A 22210-nucleotide genomic window follows, 5' to 3' on the forward strand; every position below is an offset into this window, starting at 1 on the left:
ACATTAGTTTCTGACCCAAGTTTTTCACTGTCAAACTGAATGTGAAATTCCAACATGTTATGATCGTGGTTCCATTACCATGAGATTGTTAATTAATTCTGTCTCATTACACATTACTGGGTCTGAGATAGCCTGTTCTCTGATTAGTTTCATAACTTACGGTTCTAAAAAAAACTAAAAACTGTTCCGAATATGCTCTTTGAACTCATCGTCAAGGCTGTTATTGCCAATGAGGCAGCCCCTGCTGACCAGGTAACCAATTCTAATCACCCAATTAACTGAGAATTTGCCACCTGCAGGCAGTTTGTTTACCATTGTCTAACACCATGAAAGATACAAGTTAAGGTTAAAGTTACATGCTAAATGCAAAACTGGATTAGATTTTAGAAGAAGGTCAACCCATGAAATTCCCTCACTTACCAAATTCTCTGAGACAAGCATGTACTCTATCAAAGCAGTACTCCATCCTACTTACTAAAGGCGAAATAAAAATTAAACAAAGAACTTTGCCTATCACCAATGTCATAAAGATAATTTTGGTAATACTGCAGTAAAGTTGATTCCAATATTATAATCTGGCATGATTAGCACAAATATGAAAATGCTTGTGCCTCTTGGAAACTTTTAGACTAGAAGAACTGTATGGGCGAAACTTTCTGGGTGAAAATCTAGTGGTAATAAGGGCATGGATGAGGGTGTCAGCAGCAGATGAGGGGCAGAGTCTTAAGAGGTGGAAGATTTAGTGATGGCGCAAATCTAAGCTCATCTTGTGGTCAAATACCACACCAAGCACAACAAATAATTATGTAAACAAATGAGATAATATTTCATTAAGATAGTGCTCTTTAACACATCTGAACTGCCTGCTATTTGTCATTTTGAGACACTGATGGTTGCAGCTGGGAGAATGTTGCTGGACAGAGCCATCAGCATCATTCAGAACTTATGAAAGGTTGGGGTGAAAGCTGAGTTGCTGCACAATGTCTCCCAGGTAATACATGCAGTAGATTTGGGATGCTGGTATAATTTAGGAGGCTGGAGCTTGTAAGGCAATGCATCACTTAAATTGTATTGTATGCATCACTTTTAATCATGTAAACATGCTTTTAGTATATTAATGAATGCAAGTTGGATGTGCTGGAATCCTGTGGGAAGAGTTTGTCTCATTGTTGTAAGAAGATGGAACTACAGAGAAGAGTTTTGACCAAAGACATCGCTGAGGCTCATATTGAACTTTTAAAAATAAAGACAGTTTCAGCTAAACAGGCACACACACACACACACACACACACACAGGCATGTGAAGGCAGCCCAAAGGTGCTGGTTTGCCACAACACTTTGTCTATGGAAACTGAACTAGACAATGGCCACTCAGGAATGTGTGAATGGCCTTCTTCATACCCCAAGATACTGTGATTGCACCCACTGTTGGCATGTACCTGGAGACACTCCACTGCTAAGGGCAGGATATGACCAGATAGAGTGTAGATGGCCAGGGTGGGATTAACAATCCAATCAGATGGTCCAATTTAAGGTATTGCCTTATATGCCAAGGGCCAGGGTCAGGAAGGTGTATAAAGACACAGCCCTCAAGGAGATTGTTACTGCAGTCAATAGACTGACTTCGTCAGCCATTCCAAAATTGCGCCAAGAAATCTGTCGAAAGATTGACCACCTGAGACAGACCCTAGCTCGCAGGATTCCTAAGCAACCAGTGTCATTGTGAGTATGTACTATTGCTTAGAGATTTAATAAAGGTGTATCACATTTAGTGAAACAGTATCCAAGTTGTTGTGAGCCATTTATATCAAGAGTAGAGACAGAAACCTTTAGACCAGAGAAGGAGGGTCTTACAGCTCCATTGAAGGAAGCTGACCTACAGGCAGCTTGATTTAGGAGGGGTGGGGAAGCAAAATACCTAGATGATTAGTACCATGATTTCTTGGCTTGTTTGCATAATTAGTGGGTGTAGATGGTGCAATTTTCTTCCAGACAACATTGCAGAGATCACAGAGAGATCTACGATTGACGGTACTCCCTTCCCCAGGTTTGGCTATAGCTCCAAAGGCACTGGTAGCCCTTGGACACCTTGGCCATTCTTCATATGTAAATAGATGGCCATTGTCAGAGTAAAAGAGAGGGAGCATCATAGCTAATCATCTGGATCATCTTCATCTGACAGTCAGACATGTGAACTGTGGTAGTGGTCACTCAACAGTGACAGGAGTGGGAATACAGGGGGATTTCTTCCCAACTCCACCAATGCTAACCCAGCTGAGATCAGCCAACTCAGCACTGATAAGGGATTGAATTTGTGCCTATCCTGTCTGTGTGGTTCAGTATCACACCAAGTTACATATTTACTGAACTAATCTTTGTTTATATTATATTAAATCCAGTTCTGAAAGATGTGACGGTCCTTGAAAGGGTGCAGAGAAGATTTACCAGAATGGTTCCAGGATGGGGGAGTTTTAGCCACAAGGTTAGTTGGAAAGCTGGTGTTGCTCTCCTTGGAGCAAAGAAAATTGAGGGGAGATTTGATAGAGGTATGACAGGCTTAGATAAGGTAGACAAGGAAAAACTGTTCCCATTAGCTGTTGATACAAAGACTACAGGACATAGATTTGAGGTGTTGGGCATGAGATGCAGGAGGAATGTGAGGAAGAATTTTTTTTACACAGCGAGTGGTAATGATCTTGAAGTTGCTGTCCACCAGATTGGTGGAAGCAGAAATACGATTTCAAAAGGAAATTGTTTGGGTGCTTGAAGGAAAAAAACGTGCAGAAGTACAGAGATCGAGCAGGGGAATGGGGACTGACTGAATTGCTCTGCGCGGAGCTGACTTAGACTGGAATTCTGTGCCATAAATGACTCTCTGATTCTTCAAAATGCCAACTGTCAATTATCGACCCACTTTATTATTTTACAACACAACTGCCCATTGCGTTAAAATCAGGTGGTGCCGCGAGTGGCAGAAATCTCACAGCAGTAAACGCTTAAAGACACATACTTCATTTTCCTTTAAAAACATCTTCGAAATTTGAGGCTATATGAAAAATAAACCATTTAGTAAACAAATGCTTCCAAGAGTCACTGCTGAAAAATCAAGCAATAAAAACGTTCTCAAAAATGGAAATTAATTAAGTAATTTGTGGACCCATTGTCGACCGGTAACTGCAATGCGACGGATGTAAGTTCGGATCTCCTCCTTAAATTGCCTAAGTAGCGAATAGACAGACCAAATTTCCCGGCTCAACGAAACCTCTCTCACAAATAAGAACAGGGCATTTTGCTCCATTTCCCTGCAGTACAGGAAGTGACACGTACCGGTTACTCGGATTGATTCCAGCATCCCTGGCAACCTCCGGGGACTGGCAACTGCAAGATGAAACCACCAGAAGAAGCGGACGAACCTGTTTAAGTTCTTTCCTTCCACTTGCAGAGGACATTAAAAACGGATAGTGCGCAAATCATATATATAGCAACAATGTCCCCAAATTGCCATTAAAGACACGTCGCAAACTTGTAATTTGCACGGATGTCTAGCATAGTTGAACTAGGTTTAAACCGTGCAATCTGTACCGAGACAGCCTATACTCCCCTCAGAACTGCCGCAGTCTCCAACTCGTCCATGGCTAATACGCTGCCGACTCTTCATCTGTCATTCCCACGTTCCGCTTTCCAGCTCCCGGCCACTGTTCCCAAGGTAACCCCAGTTTACGTCATAATTCGGTGCTTTGTGACGTCGGTCACTTGGGAACGCATTGTACATTTCTTCTGAAGGCCAATAACAATTGCGACACTTCACACCAAACTCAGGGTAGTTGTTTTTATAATGGAAAATCAGATGTTTGAAATGCATTACTTGCAGATCAAAGCTTTACCATCAATCAACTCAGGAGTGGTGGGCATTGTTCCTCAGCTCCATCTCCAAATCCAAGCAATGAATATTTTCATTGCCAGTGAATCATTTTAAACTAATCAAAGGGACACAGTCGTAATTTTAGCATAATCAAATTGTATTGGGCTTAATGGCCACAAGACCTTGTGCATTGGAGAAGGTACAGAGAAGAGCGACAAGACATCCAACGTTTTAAGAGAATGGATGAGCTGTGAGGATAATTAAGTTTTGAAGTCCAGGTGGTTAAAGGGTCAAATCTCCCCAAGGTGTACAGAAGATTAAATGGTATAAATACAGTAAATCGAGATATTATTTCAATCTAACCTAGCTAATTAGGAGGACAAAAGTTAAGGAAAATTCAATTTAAACTATTTTTTAGCAGAATTTGTTTATTCAAATGATAAATGTTTGATATAATCTTCCAGGCAAGTTTGCAGAGCAAAAGCTCTTTATAGAGGTATTCAAAAAGCAGTGGGTGCTCGGTGTTGCTAACACTTGTGAATCTCATGATTTGCATACTTTTTAAAAACGCTCCTCACATGGGGAATGTATATTTCTTTTACATATTTAAATTTCCTGTATCAAAAACGTCAAAATCAAGAGAATTGTGAGTAATCATTGATATTGGCAACAAGGGTGTTACGAGTGGAAGGCTGCAGTATTAGGAAGAATCTTTTTTTTTCATCAAAATGCTGAATATTTTGAATCATGAAACTTGCAGTGGTTAATCCTAATAATTAAATAAATGGGGCTTAAAACCAGCCAGAAGGTCATGAATTCAAGCCTTGAGTGTATTATCCAGGTTGGTATTTCTGTACAACACTGAGGGAGTGCTGACCTGTTGAAGATACCATATTTTAGATGAAACTTTAATTTAATGCTCCATTTACTCTTTCCAGTGGACTTAAAGATCCCATGGCATTATTAGAATAAGAGCAAGGGACTTCTCCCGATGGCCTAGCCAACACTTATTCCTCAACTACTATCGGTACAACAGATTACAAAAGCAAATTACTACAGATGTTGCAAATCTGAAATTGAAATACTGGAAATACTCAGCAGGTCAGGCAGCATCTGCAGAGAGAGAAACAGAGTTAATGATTCATCAGAACTGGAAAAAGTTACATGTGACATGTTCTAAGCACATACAGAGGCAAGGAATGGCAGGATATGAAGATGTACGATAGGGTAGAAGGCAGGAATGACTAAAGACAAAAGGGATCATGGTGCTAGGCAAGGGTCTGAATGTAGCTCCAAGGAGTCCTAGTCCTAGGAGAAAAAATCCCACTGGCTGGAGTCATATCTAACATAAAGGAAGATGGTTGTGGTTGTTGGAGGCCAATCATTTAAGCCTAGGACATTGCTGCATGAGCTCCTCAGGGCAGTCTCCTAGGCCCACAGAATTTAAACTGCTTCATCAATAACCTTTCTTCCATCATAAAGTAGAAATGGGGTTGTTTGATAGTGATTGCAGTGTTCAGTTCCATTCACAACTCCTCAGATAAAGAAGCAGTCTGCCTGCATGCAACAAGACCTGGACAATATCCAAGCCTGGGCTGAGAAATGTTAAGTAATATTCATATCGTACAAGTGCCAGGCATTGACTATCTCCCAGATGTGAGGTTAACCACCTCCCCTTGACGTTCAATAACATAGCCATCATCAAATCCACCAGCATCGCGCCCTGGGCTGTCACCATTGACCAGAAACATAACTGGACCAGCTACATAAATTCTGTGGCTACCAGAGCAGGTCAGAGACCGGGTATCCTGTGGTAAGTGCCTCCTGACTCCCCAAAGCCTTCCCATTACCTACAAGTCAGAAATCAGGTGTGTGATAGAATACTTTTCACTTGTCTGGATGAATGCAGCTCCAAAAACACTCAAAAAACTTTACACTATCCAGGACAAAACAGTTTGTTTGATTGGCACCCCAATCTACCACCTTAAACATTTACTCCTTCCACCACCATTGCACCATGACTGCAGTGTGTATTATCTACAAGATACACTGCAGCAACTCTTACACCTGTATCACCTGTACCATCCTAAGTTTGACATAGGTTGCCTTCCTTCACAGTCGCTGGATCAAAATCCTGGAACTCCTCACCTAACGCCACTGCGGGAGTACCTTCACAATACGGACTGTAGCAGTTCAAGAAGGTGACTCACTGCAATCTTCTCAAGGTAAACCAGAAATGGGCATTAAATGCTGCTCTTGCCATTAACACCTTCATTCAAAGAAGGAGTAAATGTTTAAAAAAATGAAAGAATTCCCAAAAGGCATACTCGGTATGGGAGTTAATCCAAGATTTGATGAAATAAGTAATCTAGTGTAGGTGTAGGAAAGCCTTCACACACAGAAACAATGTTCAGGTATTAGTACTTACTGTATAAATCCTAGCAGTCTGAAGGTTAAAGGTGATTTGGGCCATTGGTAAAACAGGGTAACGAGAGAGAGGAAAGTGTGAGCATCCTGTGACATTAAACAGACCCGTAGCAAAGAAGCAAAGAACAGTCGAAACCACAAAAGTTTCTATTAGGCAAACAACCTAGGGGAAGGAAATAATAATTTAAACCATTGTTGCTCAAGAAAAATGTATAATTATAAATAATCTATAATTATGGAAGCAGCTAGACACCCTAAAGTAGGGCAAATAATACAAAAACCAAAGCAATGTACATGGAATAACCATAAATAATCTGTTGACAAAAACTGAGGAAGAAAATTAAACTGGACTATTGTAAAGAAACAGCAACGTTGAGAAAGCAAAAGACAAATATAGAATTTACTACTTTAAATTTCAAGATTGTTTATTGAACACTCTCAGAGTGCCTGGAAAAACTCAGCAGGTCTGGCGATGCTGCCACACCTGCTGAGTTTTTCCAGGTAATTTTGTTTTTGTTTTGGATTTCCAGCATCCGCAGTAGTTTTTTGTTTTTATCTCTCAGAGTGCCGTTTGATGTGTTTTTTATTGCTTCTAAGTACATGCCTGATTGAAGCTATTAATTGATGTAAAGAGAGAGCCTTTGATGTGCAACATTGTATTAAAGTAACGAGGATATTTGTGCATGGTTAACAGGGACTGGAGGGAAAAGATCAAACTGAACAAATGCAAAAATAAATTGACTATAGAGCTAGAACAGAAGGAAAAGAGAATTGAATCATGCATGATATGTGGTAAGCCACATCAAGAATACATTGCAGATGGGCAAATGAATAATGGTAAATGTACATATTTAAAGTGGGGATTGGATTCGCTAAAATGGTGTCAGATAAACAGAAGGAACTGGAGAGAATGTTTGGAATTGTACAAGGATAACAACCAGGTTTGGAAATAGCAGGGACTCAAATCCTGAAACAAATGAGAATTAGAAAGAGAAGATTTTTTTTGTAGAATTAAATAAAATGCAACTATTGCAGTACACCTTCAAACACCACTATAATTTGAGCAACCTTCAGTTTTGTTTTGCACTGAATGCAACAAAGAGAATTTTATTCTGAATTCCTCCATGGAATTTGCAACACAACAATAGGAAGTTGAGATACTTTGGAGGATACTATTCAAATTATATAAATATATTATGTAATAATTATGTGGCATAAAGTGGCAATAGTTCAATGAGCAATACCTATTATATCACACTACAATAATACAATTTGGGCAGATTTCCAAATATGATAATCTTAGAATTTTACAGCACAGAACACCATTTAGATCATCACACTTTGCGTTTGGCTCTACAAAAAGGTTATCCACTTAGACATGTTCCCCTGGCCTTTGAAATATTAATCTGTCACTTTCAGAAGCTGATATCAATTCTTCTTCCATCACTGATGCTGCTTGGGCATTTCATGCCCTAACAATCCAAGGTAAAAAATCATTTGCTTAACTTTGCCCTTCATTCTTTTGGCCATGACCTTCAATTTATATCGTGTAATTAGGATCTCACCAACTGGGGGAACTAGATTTTCCCTATTTACTTTCATAAAAATGCCTCATTATTTTTAACACCTCTACTAGATCCAATATTAGTCTTCTTTGCACAAATGAAATGAGCCCCGGTTATTCCAGGGCTGGATTTTCAAAAGCCCATGAGGCCGAGGTTTGTAGCAGGCACACTTTGAAAATCATGATCTCAAATGGCATCAGTGGATCCTAATGCCTCCAGAATGTGATGTGACTTTCAAAGGAAGGGCAGGAAAAGCGGAGAGCCAGCAACCTGCACACATCCAATTAACAAAGTGTTGAGCTTATTGTGGAGCTCATTAACTGTCTTTGCAGCAGCAGTTTGAGATTTTCAAACTGAGTCCCCGCAGCTTTGAACTCTGGTAAAAGCCTTTGATGTGAAACTTTCTTGAATGCTTTTTGGAAATCTATGTATATCATGTCTTAGGGCTTTCCACAGTTGGCTAGGGAGATTGCTTTCCCAAAAATGTTTAGTTAGGTAAGAGCTTTCCCTTTTTGAATCCATGTTAGCTGCTGCTTATTAGATTATTATGGTACCTAAAGTCCTCACGTTTATTCCAAAAATAATTGCATTATTTTACATGGGATTCAAGTAAAACTAATGAATCAGTAGTTTCCTGCATCCATTCCTTCCACTCTCTGGAAAAAGGACCTCCCTCCTTTCCCTCACAGCCTCCAGGAGGACCTCCAGGTTAGCATCTGAGAAGTGAGGAACAGCCCTTCCCTGGATGGTAAGTTTCTGCCTTTCCTCCTGTCTCCCTGGTTCTTGTATTTTATCTTTCATGTGGCTGCCTCAGTAATGGTTTCCTAGATGGCTTTAAATTGGGCCCACACTTCAGCAGTCCAGCACAAGCAGCACTATTCGGCCAACCAAACCACCATCCAGTGAATTAGCAGCCCATCTGTGCAAAAATCGTGGGCTGTGACTACATCGTCCCCTTCCTCCAACCCCACCCTGAGGCAGGATCACATCAGCAAGTGTGTGGGTTTATCCAACTAATAGCGGCTACCAGGAATTGCTCTTCAAAAGAAGCTGATTGATATAGCTGGTATTGAAGCATTGATTACTGGAGTATTCATGTAGAGGGAGGACCAATATAAATTTTCTTTACAGTATACCTGTATTTGCCTGCCACAGACACTTCACAATTCCCACCCTATTTTTCATATGAGAATGGTTGCAGTAGTCAGTAACTTTTCACATTTGGATTATTTGTTACAGGATGTTGATGATTTGGTTCTTGCCACCAAAACCCATGATGAACTGTTGTAGCTGCCACCAGATGTTGATCTTAAAATTAACCCTTGAAAGGCAAATCTACAACCTGAATATACTTTCTTCAGTGTCAACATCTAGGATGAAGGATCAATGTAAAGTAGATGTGATCCAAAGACTCACCCCCTCCCCGCTTCCACGATAGTTGTGTGATCTTTTCTGGGGTTAGTGGACTACCAGCAATTTCTTATTCTATAGTCTGCAGAGCTTGTCAGAGCACTGTAAGACCTGCTGAAGCTCCGTGATAAAAAATTTGGAGATAACTGGACAGAAGCACGCACAAATGTAATGAAACAGTTCAAAGCTGCAGCAATGAAAGTTTCTTGCCTTATTGCACCTGATCTAGATAAAGAATTCCATTCTAACGTCACTACTATTGATCAAAGCTTGGCGGCAGTTTTATGCCAAGAAATTCAGGACAAACTACTTCCTACTGCATTTGCCTCACACATTCTGACCAGGGTGGAGAAGACATATAATTCTTGTGAGAAACATTCATTAGCCACAGTTTTGACAGCCCAACATTTTACCTTTATCATTGGTCTGCCAGTTGCTGATTTTCCAATCTCCTCTTAAATGTCCTGATGCAACTGGGAGACACACTGGTTTCCTCTGTAAGGCTGAATCATTGGACTTTGTTACTAATGGGGTATGATTTGCTCGTCATCCCAAAGGAAACTATTTTGCTACTGCAACTCTTACTTCATCCAGGGAATCATCACCTGTGCCCACTGCCCCTGTTGGAGTTTTAAGCACATTCTGTATTGAAGGCAGTCAGATGGTAAAGATGTTTATATTAATTGGTCTTCCTTTTATCAAGATGGAACACCTGTGACTGGATTCGCTGTTTGTAATTCTCACAATGTCAGCCAGCATAAGTGTATCCCTTCTCTTGATGACCCTCCCACACTGTTAGAAATGACAAAAGCTATCAAACTCCTGTATAGCGGCAAAGTTCCAGGCAGTGGTGCTATTCCAGCTGAGTTCTATAAGGCCAGAGGTCAGTGCCTGGTCAAGAAGCTCACTAAACTCTTTCAATCTATGTACAATGAAGGAACCATCCCGCAAGCATACAAAAATGCCTCCATTTCCCACTTGTACAAGAAGAAAGGAACTCACCAATCTTGCAACAATATTCGAGGAATCCCACTTCTCTCCATTGCCAGCAAAATCTTCACCAGAATCCTTTTGAACTGCTTAGTACAATATCTCAAACAGGATCTGCTGCCAGAGGGTCAGTGTGGTTTCAGAAAAGGTCAATGAACCACTGATATGATGTTTGTAGTTAGACAGCTCCAAGAGAAATGCCAAGAATAGAACATGGACCTCTGGACCACGTTTGTTGACTTGACCAAGGCCTTTGATACATTCAACTGATTGGCCTTTGGAAGATAATGGAGAAATTGAGTTGTCCAGAGAAATTCACCATAATGGTTTGATGGCTCCACAATGGCATGCTCATGTGTGCCCTGGATGATGGTGAGTCTTCTGACCCATTCCCAGTAACTAATGGAGTTAACCAGGGCTGCATGCTAGCACCAACCCTCATCAGCATGTTTTTCTCCGATTCCTTCTATGATGGTGATCATGGCATCAAAATCAGATATTGCATGGATGGGAAGCTATTAAATCTGAGATGACTCCAAACAAAGACCAAGATCTCCAAGGCACACTTTGTGATTTCCTATTTGCAGATGACAGTTCACTACCTGCCTGATCAGAGCTAGACATGCAAGTGGCATGGACCTGTTCTCCAATGCACACAACAACTTCGGCCCTATGATCAGCATGAAGAAAACTGAAGTAATGTACCAGCCTGCTCCAGGAAAGTCCAATCTCGGGCCCAAGGTTTCAGTTCACGACCAGAACTTGTCAGCAGTGGATAAGTTCACTTATCTCAGCCACCCTCTCTTGAGCTGTCCATATTGACGATGAGACACATGCAAGAGTGTAGCCTTTGACGGATTTCGAACAACAGTCTGGGAATGAAGAGAAGTAAGTCTGCCTACCAAATGGAAAGTCTATAAAGTAATATCTTCACCCTGCCCTATGCATGTGAGACTTGGACTGCTCACCAGCACCATGCCAAGAAGCTCAACCATTTTCATTTGACCTGCCTTTGGAAGTTTCTGAAGATCAGATGGCAGGACAAAATACCAGACACTGAGGTGCTCATCCAAGCTGACATGCCAAGCATCCACAACTACTCCTGAGTTGGGCTGGTCATGTAGCCAGAATGCTTGACATAAAAGAGTCTTCAATGGAAAGCTTGAGTCTGGGGTGCGCTCTCATGGCTTTCAAAGAAAGAGCTACAAGGACAGTCTGAAAACTTTGTTCAGGAGCTTTGATATCAACCCGAGTCCTGGGAAAAGCTCAGCCATGATTGCTGCACCTGGTGCAACCTAATAAAAAAGGATGCAGTTTCCTTCAAAAGCAAGTGGCAGAGAGAAAAAAACAAGGAGAGGAAATCCTGAACCAGCAACTCGTTCAAAACTCAATCATCTGCAGTATCCTGTCCTGTATGGGGCAGAACCTTCCAGGCACAGAACGGTCTTAACAGTCACCTATGTACCTATTCGAACTCTACCAAACACCCCAGATGTTGGACATCTTCACCTCAAAGGTTGAATATCACCCTCATTCAGCTTAGTATGCTGAACTAACTGCTTTGCTGACAACTGTGAAGGATACCTCCTAACAACCTAACAGTATCTGGTCAAATGGCTCCTCCTCTATTAACACCCTATATTTCCTGCTATACTGGAAGAATAATTTTCAAATGTTCATCAGGAAAACCTTATAAACTCATCAGTATTGATTTATTTATGTCATGCCCTCAAATCCGGGGAGGTCACATGCTACATGGGTAATGTAAAGGTACATACTAAGGCATGCAGTAAACATTAAGGGAAACTCCCTGGCTGATAGGGTGTCTAAATGTTAATTGTATATTAATTATGTTTAATTGTAGGCAGGAGGTGGGCAGTAACTGGGGATTCACTTGTGACTCTGTAAATAGACACAGACTAACTCTGGTTGTTGGCTTAGGTGCTTGGAATGTGTAACTGTAAATAAATATTTAAATATTTATTTAAATAATTAAGTATTTAAAGATTGGGGCTTCAGTGTTCTATCCTTCACCAATTATGGCTGAGAGGAGTGAGAAGGGAAAGGTATTGCTGCTAATCTTCCTCCTCCTTCTGTTGCTGTAGCATGGAGCTTGGAAAAGAGAAACTTGGAAATGAGGACAGATTGGAGAGGTTGGGAATGTTTTCCTTGGAGAAAAGAAAGCTGAGAGGCGACTTGATAGAGGTATTCAAGATCCTGAGGGGTATGGACAAGGTAAATAGTGAGAAACTTCACACTCAAGAAAGCATCAAGAACTAGAGAGCACACATTCAAAATAATTGGCAAAAGTAAAAGTGATGTGAGGAAATTTTTTTCACCCAGAGGGCAGTTGGAGTATGGAACGAACTTCCTGAGAGGGTGGTGGAAGCTTATTCAATTAAGCTATTCAAAATGGAAATGGATTGCTATCTGAAAAGAGAGAATTTGCAAGGTTATGGGAATAAGACAGGGGAGTGGGACTAGCCAATGCAGACTCGATGGGGCAAATGGCACTGTAAAAATTCTGTGATTCTGTGATTTTAAAAAGACAGGGAGCTAGGAAAAGGTGGTGAATTAACTCTGTTAATTAACAATGGGATAATAGAGCAGGGTAGCAAGTTGCGTAATAATAACCAGAGTGTGACAGGAAGGAACAGAGTGCACAAACTTAAGAGTGCACCAGTAGATAAGACCAGAGATTGCAAACATGGTAAAAAGACAGAGGGCAGAATTTGGCCCTCGGTTGGCGGGTGGGCCCCACCGGCTCGGCAGCGGGTGGGCAGCCGAACTCCGTCGCTGAAACGGGGCCCGCTGCCATTTTGAGTGGGCTGGCCAATTAAGGCCTGCCCAGTGGCCTGCCCGACAGGAAGTGCTATGCCCTTCCTGTGCGGGGGGTGGAGGGATTCCCCATCTGTCAAAGTGCGCTCTTTCGTGCATGCGCGTGAAAGAACACACTGCTCCCTGAGACTAAATGCTGTCTCAGGGAGATTACTGACAGTCTAAAAAACTTTAAAAATAGAAAAATTTAAAAATTATTAACATGTCCCCCCTCATGTGACAATGTCACACGAGATGGTACATGTTAATAAATATCACATAAAATTTATTAAAGGTTTTAAAAATGGACATGAAACCTCATCCCGCCAGTGAATGAGGTTTCATGTATTATCAGAAGCCCGCTGTGGCTCCTGGCCTGCCCGTCAGCCTTAAGGTTGGACGGGCAGGTCTTTAATTATCTTAACTACCCTATCAACGGCCTCAATTGGCCATTGACAGGTCGGCGGGCGGACAGCTGATTTCGCTGTCTGCCCGCCTTCCTAAAGATTTAAATGGACCGGGATGACATTGGGGGTTCCTCCCGACATCATCCCGTGTCATTTTCCCGTCGGCGAGCGGGCCCTGCCCCCAAATCGCCGACGGGAAAATTCAGGTCAGAGTTAAATGCTTGATATCTGAATGTGCGCAGGGAGTAGGGGGAGAAGACCTTAGCCCAAAAGAACAAGATGTAGAACCAATTTGGGTAGAGATAAGAAATAGTAATGGTAAGAGGTCACTTATTAGAGTAGTTTATAGGCCTCCTAACAATAGTTACACTGTAGGTCAGAGTATACAGGAAGAAATAAATGTGTATAAGAAAGGTCCTGCAATAATAACGGTGGCTTTAATCCACATTTAGATTGGGTGAATCAGATCAGCAAAGGTAGCTTGGAAAATGAGTTCACAGAGTGTATTTGGGACAATTTCTTCAAGCAGTATGTTCTAGAACTAACCAGTGAGAAAGCTATTCTAGACCTCGTAATGAGCAATGAAACTGGATTCATTAATAACCACATGCTAAAAGGAACCACTAGATGACAGCAATCATGATAGAATTTTGCATCCAGTTTGAAGGGAAGAAGTGTGGGTCTGGGAGTAGTGTTTTAAACCTGAATAAAGGTCATTGTCAGGTTATGAAGGCAAAGCTAGCTAAAGTGAACTGGGGAACTAGGGACGGGATTTTACAGCTCTTCAAACTTTCCCTTCCTGCCTGCGACGATGCCCACAGGTGTCAGGGCCAGAAAATCCTGGCCAGGTTAAAAGGTAGGACAGTAAAGATTCAGACTTTTAAGGAGATATTTATTAACTCTCAGCAAAGAATAATCACAGCTAGAAAGAAAGATTTACAAGAAGGTTGCGTTATTTGTGGCTAAATAAGAAAGTTAAGTATAGAATCAAATTGAAAGAAACACTGTACAAATCTGCAAAGTTGAGAGGTGGCTCAAAAGATTGGTCAAATTTTAAGAAGCAGCAAGGAATGACTAAAAATAAATAAAGAGAGGGAAAGTAGAGTATGAGAGAAAGCTAGTTAGTAATATAAAAACAGATAATAAGAGTTTCTACAAGTGTTTGAAAAGTAAAAGAATGACTAAAGCTAGTGTTGGTCCTCTAGAGAGGGAGTCTGCGGAATTGATAACGGAAAACAAAGAAATGGCAGAAATGTTGAACAGGCATTTTGTGTCTGTCTTCTCTGTAGAAACCAGAGGAACTTAAAGTAATCACCATCACTAAGGAAAAGGTGCTGGGAAAACTATTGAACCCAAGGCTGACAAGTCCCCTGGACCTGTAGGCCTGCATCCTAGGCTTTTAAAATGTGGCTGCAGAAGAATAGAAGCATTGGTTATAATCTTCCAAAATTCCTTAGATTCTGGAGGGTCCCAGCAGATTTGAAAATAGCAAATATATAACCTTTATTCAAGAAAGGAGAGGGACAGAAAGCAAGAAACTATAGGCCAGTTATCCCAACATCTGTCATAGGGAAATTACTACAATCCATTATTAAGGAGATTATAGCAGGATATTTAGAAAATCATAATGGGATCAGGCAGATTCAACATGGTTTTGTGAAAGGAAAATCGTGGTTAACTAATTTACTTAGAGTTCTTTAAGGAAGTAACAAGCAATGTGGATAAAGGGGAACTTGGATTTCCAAATGGCATTTAATAAGGTGGCGCATGAAAGATTACTACACAAGATGAGAGCACATGGCGTAGGGGGTAACATATTAGCATGGATGAAGGATTGGTTGACTAACAGGAAGCAAAAGGTACGGATAAATTGGTCTTTATCGAGTTGGCAGGTAGTAACTAGTGGAGCTCCACAGGTATCAGTGCTGGGCCCTCAACTATTTACAATCTATATTGGATTTGGATGAAGGGGCTGAATAAATGGTAGCTAAATTTGCTGAAGACACCAAGATAGGTAAGAAATAAAGTTCAGCTGGGGAAAGTGCCATTTCATCTAGTAAACGTATACACCCCCTAGGCCAGTGCACAGCAATCATGCTCGTTTGAAGAAATGTCTACTTACTAATCTTGGCTCCATTGACGATGGTGTGCATTATTCTTTGGAGGGGGAGATGGTGGGGGGATTTCAACTGTACTCACAAGGTGAGGGATCACTCTGGTGCCCCACATGCCTGGGCAGCAATGGAGAAGTTGAGGACCTGGTCAGGTCCCATGATTTGGTGGACATCTGGCGAAATCTCCACCCTGACTACTGTCATGATCCACAGCTGAGGTTACCCCTAGACAAGCCTGATCCCAGAGTGGAACCCAGCTTGATACATCCAAACTTTAATTTGTTTGTTTAAATACATGGAGAGGGGCTGCTGAACAGAGTCACTGGAGTAAGCTAATAAACTTTTAACAAAAGAATAAAACAGTTATTTATCAAGAGAAGATGAACTATATTACAATACTCCTTCACCCACAACTATACCCTTACAGATATATACAGATTTGTAAGGATAACACAAGTTACAAAAGCTTTCTAATGTTCACAGTAAGTATACAGTCCATGTAAATCTATGGCACTCTGTGGTCAGACACACCACATTTTGAAACCAAATGACAGATGCCACCTCAACCAGATGCTATGGATCTCTCCTCAACTCCCCCCAGATGCTTGTCACACCGTGAGCCAACCAGTCTCACTGAACTCCACTCTCCCAGACTTCACCTTGGAATCTTCTCCCAAACCGACACTTTCTCTCAGGTGCCTTCCACAAGGGTTCACCTCCAGGGTGTTGAACTCTCCTTCCGATGTTCCTCTTGCCTGTGTTGCCACATGCATTCAAGCTATCTTCCACGCACTATCTCTCTCCGACTCTGCTGTCAACAGTATACTACTGCTTCACATGCCCATAGCAAAGGGTTACAGACCCTCAGCCATCTCTTTGGACCTTCTTGCCTCTTGCAAGCTATTCTCACTTTAAATCTGCTTTTTGAAGCTTGGAGCCTTTCTCTCTGCCCCTCACTCTAAACTTCACTTAAAAGGATCTTTAAAAACAAAAAGCTAAAAGCTACTGCGGATGCTGGAAATCCAAAACAAAATAAAAACAGAATTACCTGGAAAAACTCAGCAAGTCTGGCAGCATCGGCGGAGAAGAAATCAGTCAACGTTTCGAGCCCTCATGGCCCTTCAGCAGAACTGAAGCATAGTTTCAACAAGGGAGAAATATAAATTGGTTTAAGGTGGGTGGGGGGGAAGAGACACATTGAGGGTGTGGTGTGAGCAGATAATCAAAAGATGTCAGAGACAAAAGGGTCAAAGAGGTGTTGAGGGTGGTGGTCTTTGTCTGAGAAAAGTGCTAATTAAGAATGCAAGACAGGATATTCAAAGTACAGCTCTAGTGGGGGTGGGGTGGAAAGACTAAAGGTTTTAGTTTTAGATTTAAAAATAATGGAAATAGGTGGGGAAAGAAGAATCTATATAAATTATTGAAAAAAAAGGCGGGTGGGGGGGGAAAAGAAACGGGGTGGGGATGGGGGGAGGGGGGTTTAAGATCTAAAGTTGTTGAATTCAATATTCAGCCCAGAAGGCTGTAAAGTGCCTAGTCGGAAGATGAGGTGCTGTTCCTCCAGTTTGCGTTGGGCTTCACTGGAACAATGCAGCAAGCCAAGGACAGACATGTGGGCAAGAGAACAGGGTGGAGTGTTAAAATGGCAACACTCCACCCTGTTCTCTTGCCAACATGTCTGTCCTTGGCTTGCTGCATTGTTCCAGTGAAGCCCAACGCAAACTGGAGGAACAGCACCTCATCTTCCGACTAGGCACTTTACAGCCTTCTGGGCTGAATATTGAATTCAACAACTTTAGATCTTAAACCCCCCTCCCCCCATCCCCACCCCGTTTCTTTTCCCCCCCCACCTGCCTTTTTTCTCAATAATTTATATAGATTCTTCTTTCCCCACCTATTTCCATTATTTTTAAATCTAAAACTAAAACCTTTAGTCTTTCCACCCCACCCCCACTAGAGCTGTACTTTGAATATCCTGTCTTGCATTCTTAATTAGCACTTTTCTCAGACAAAGACCACCACCCTCAACACCTCTTTGACCCTTTTGTCTCTGACATCTTTTGATTATCTGCTCACACCACACCCTCAATGTGTCTCTTCCCCCCCACCCACCTTAAACCAATTTATATTTCTCCCTTGTTGAAACTATGCTTCAGTTCTGCTGAAGGGCCATGAGGGCTCGAAACGTTGACTGATTTCTTCTCCGCCGATGCTGCCAGACTTGCTGAGTTTTTCCAGGTAATTCTGTTTTTATTTTGTTTTAAAAGGATCTTTCCCAGGTTCCTGTCCTTCCTTTAACTAGAAGGTCTTCATTGGACTTTTTGCTGTTCCAATCCCCTGGATTCTAGGGCCTTTTCTTTTGCTTGGGTCTGTCTTTTTGACCTCTTCTAGGTTGCTTCTGCTTCACAGCTGTCTTCAAACCAATTGAACTCCAACAGCTTCCGAAACAAAACTGCTGTTTCTCTTCTTCTCTGTGTGTGTCTGTGGGAGGGACCTGCCTCTCTGGCCTCCTGTTGTTGGACAATGGCAACATTATTCTACTCTTATTTGCTTAACCTAGCTGAAACAGTCATAAAAGACCTCTTTAGAAATGCAAGCACCCTTTTAAAATGAAATTAAAACTCAATTTGACCTTTCTTAACACACAGATACAGAAATTCAAATCAAACTTAAACATTAAAGCTAAAGCTCATTCCTAACATCCACAAATACCAATATAACTTACTTAAACTATCTCTATTTTCTAATACTACAGTGCTTTCACTTTCGTGAGGCCTGGAGCAGGAGGGTCCAGAATTGACCGCCTTAACATTTCTTGGGCGTATGTCTCCTGTGTTCCAGCAACTTTCGTCTGGCGGGTGCCATGTTCGGGACACCATCTAGTGTGGACGGAGCTGATTCCACTCCGTGTGAGGGTGTGAACCAGGCACGAGCACTTTAACAATCTGATGCTGGAGAACGAGCAGTTCTGGGACTCATTCTGTCGATTCCGGCCTGGCTGGAGAAGGAAGCTGGGAGGCTTCCCCTCCTCGATGCTATGGTTGGACTTGGGCAAGGCTGATGTCCATGTCTTCTGTCAGAAAGACGTGAGGGGTTCAACCAGGTGTCAGAAGGCCAGGGTCAAGAGGTTGGAGCAAGAGTTGCTCAAGATGGAGTCCTGTCTTTGTCAGGCCATCAAAGTCCCGATTCTGCAGAAGATGTACAAAGAGAAAAAGGATGTGCTGAGGAACCTGCAACTTGACAGATCCTGAGGTATGTTCACGAGGTCATAGATTCGGTTCCACTAGGAACTGGACCTCAGCAACTCCTTCTAGTCTCTGGAAAACAGGCAACGGGTTCATAAGCAGCTCTTAGGGCTGTTGGCTGATGACAGTCCTTGGCCTCAGACCCAGGGGTATCTTGCCTAGGCCTGAGCTGAGTGCTCTGTTCCAGAAAGGATGCTCGCAGAGCTTTTTGGGACAACCTGTCCAAGGTTGGCCCAGAGGGTGCTGAGCTGCTTGATGCTCCGCTCTATGGAACAGAGCTGAAAGTGTCCTTGACCTGCTCTTGATGAGCAAGTCCACAGGGCTGGATGACTGATCATGAAGTTCCACAGTACGTTCTGAGATGTCCTAGGGAAAACTATGCAAGGGCCATGGGGAATAGAACAATAAAGCCATAGAAAAGTTACAGCGCAGAAAGAGGTCATTCAGTCCATCGTATCTGTGCCGGCCATAAAAAGAGAAAAAAGAAACTAGCCATTCATTTTTAATCTCACTTTCTAGCACCTGGTCTGTAGCCTTGTAGGTTACAGTACTTCAGTTACATATCCAGGTACCTTTTAAATGAATTGAGCATTTCAGCCTCAACCATCAATTTAGGCAGTGAATTCCAGATGCCCACCACCCTCTGGGTGAAAAAGTTTTTTTCATATCCCTCTAATCCTTCTACCAATCACCTTAAATCGGTGCCCCCTGGTAATTGACCCCTTAGCTAGGGGAAACAGGTCTTTCCTGTAGACCCCTCATAATTTTGTACACCTTAATTAGGTCACCCCTCAGCCTCCTCTGTTCTAAGGAAAACAACCCTACCCTATCCAATCTTTCTTCATTGTTGCAATTTTCAAGCCCTGGCAACATTCTTGTAATCCTCCTTTGTACTCCCTCCAGAGCAATTATGTCCTTCCTGTAATGTAGTAACTAGAACTGTACACAAGATTCCAGTTATGGCCTAATCATCATTTTATACAGCTCCAGCATTACATCTATGCTTTTGTGTTCAATACCTCATTCAATAAAGGAAAGTTTTCCATATGCTTTTTTTAACCACCTTATCCACCTGTCCTGGCCCTTCAGGGACCTGTGGACATGCACTCTAAGCTGCCTCACTTCCTCAACCCCTCTCAATATCCTACTATTTATTGAGTATTCCCTTGCTTTGTTTTCCCTCCCCAAATGCATTACCTCATACTTCTCTGGATCATTGTCCTACTGTCCAAGAGGGATGAACTCTGCTTGCTTAAGAACTGGTGCCTTGTCTCCCTCCTCAGCACACATCACAAGACTTTTTCCAGGGTTATTTCTTCTTGCCTTGGTACTGTGTAGTTTACATAATCCACCCTGACCAGTCCCACCCTGACAGTCCTGGGCCAGCACCATTCCTGGAGGGCTGGTCTGTTGGTTTTCTTCCTTCCCCCGGATAAGTGTAAAGATCAGTTCCAGTTCTATGCTTCGCCAATCGGATTTTTGGTTATTAGCATGGTAGCAGAGGAGGGTTGCCTTAATGTGAAGTTTGGAAGCTAAGAAAACATCTTTCAGACAGAAAAACTACTATACCGTGGCCATTGTGGAAAATGGTAGAAAGCAAGTGTAAATTAATGGGGTATAATTGCCCACCGATGTTCTTGGAGTCTGAACCACATGACCATTGGAAAAATGAAGTGGATATGTAGAGATGGGTAATGTCCCTGCCAGAAAGGAAATAAGGTGTGGTCTTGGCATTGTTACTTCTGATTTTGCTTCTTGTAGGAAGCAAAGTATGGTGTGAGCTGGATGCCTGTTAGTTGGATAGTGATGAAAGTTTCGGGCTTCTATTAGAGTCTTAGGTGAAACTTACAAGAAAAGTGATCTGCTAACTGCTGAGGAGGTTTGGTCAGAACTTTATAGGTTTTGGAAAATAGATGGTCATTCTATGGAAGAATATATGATTGTACAAAAGCTTGACAAAATTCAATTTGAGAATCCCTCAATCGACATTTAAATTGTTGGATTATGCTAATGTGTTTCATAGAAGGCTACTGGTTCTAACTGGTGCAACTAATCCTTCTTGTGCTAATTTTACATGGATATTAACATATTTGGGCAATTGGAACATGCAACTCATGGTTCTCAAAGAGGGAGAACTTGTTGGATTAAGTGTCTGCTGCTTTGAAAACATTTCTAGGGAAACAGTAATTTTCTTCAGCCTTTGTGGAATAAATGGGATATCCTGCAGTGACACAAGTCATTGTAGCGTACAGAGGAAGGAAAAAGGGGTGGAGGAAATTAATTCCTTGACTACTATCCTCTGACTTCTGGTGAGCTGTGATTCTGACCCTCAACCTCCTAATTTCCAAATGACCTAATAGTCACTGCCTGGGGTCATGCCTATGAACTAATCACTACCAAAGCAAGATCCTAGAGGGCTGCTGATACCTGTGGTGCTATACCCCAAAATACATCGGTGCTTTAATAAGATAGGAGAAAACCGAACACTGGTAACCCTGGATATTGGGTGTTATAATGATTTAGTATATTTTCTTCACTTTTTATCCTGCAAGATTTAGCCTGAGAGTTGAAACTAGCTTTTGTTTTTGTGTATTCCTTATACACAATTCCTTCACAAAGAAAAGGAGATATATTAGTTGCATGTCTGCAAACTATTTGCATCCTAGTGATAAAAACAAAAAACTACTGCGGATGCTGGAAATCCAAAACAAAAACAGAATTACCTGGAAAAACTCAGCAGGTCTGGCAGCATCGGTGGAGAAGAAAAGAGTTGACGTTTCGAGTCCACATGACCCTTCAACAGAACTCCGTTTCTGTTTTTGTATTTGCATCCTAGTGTCTGGGCCCAGTTAATGTACATCAAAGAGCTTTATTAGATCCTTTCTGGACTCTGAAGTATCTCTCGGCTTTGATCTCTATTGCTCTCATTTATTTGCTGTCATTTAGAGGATCTGTGTAATAGTGGGAGAACTTATTTCTGTTTGATAGTATGTTTTACATTTCAGAAAAAAGAATTCATTATAAGAGATGGTTAGCTTGGTTCTGGTTATTAACAGGGGAGATTAGATATAGAAACAAAAAACTACTGCGGATGCTGGAAATCCAAAACAAAAACAGAATTACCTGGAAAAACTCAGCAGGTCTGGCAGCCTCGGCGGAGAAGAAAAGAGTTGACGTTTCGAGTCCTCATGACCCTTCAACAGAACTCTATTAGATATAGAGTTGGAATGTATAATGTAGGTTAATGTGCAGAAGCTGATATGTCTAAATGGAAATTAGTAGAAGAAATACTTTGGTTTATACAGTACCTCATCAAACATCTCAGATGTTCATGTAGTGAATAGTTTGAAAGATAGTGACTAGTGATATTAGA

At 41.7% G+C, this 22210-nt stretch overlaps 1 protein-coding gene across 3 annotated transcripts in view; it reads right to left on the minus strand.

The window, feature by feature from the left end:
* The window catches only part of matcap2 (microtubule associated tyrosine carboxypeptidase 2), a 52900-nt gene extending 49202 nt beyond the window's left edge, over positions 1-3698 (minus strand). For 2 of the 3 annotated variants that reach the window (XM_078539321.1, XM_078539323.1), the window contains exon 1: positions 3328-3698. In XM_078539321.1, coding sequence (XP_078395447.1) covers positions 3328-3352 — 25 coding nt within the window. In that variant the 5' untranslated portion in view covers positions 3353-3698. Of the gene's footprint in view, positions 1-3157; positions 3303-3327 lie in introns of those variants that run through there. The other variant, XM_078539322.1, reaches the window with a different exon arrangement.
* Positions 3699-22210: the final 18512 nt, after the last annotated feature.

This window comes from Cetorhinus maximus, chromosome 3 (assembly GCF_964194155.1).
Source record: "Cetorhinus maximus chromosome 3, sCetMax3.hap1.1, whole genome shotgun sequence".
NCBI lineage: Eukaryota > Metazoa > Chordata > Chondrichthyes > Lamniformes > Cetorhinidae > Cetorhinus > Cetorhinus maximus.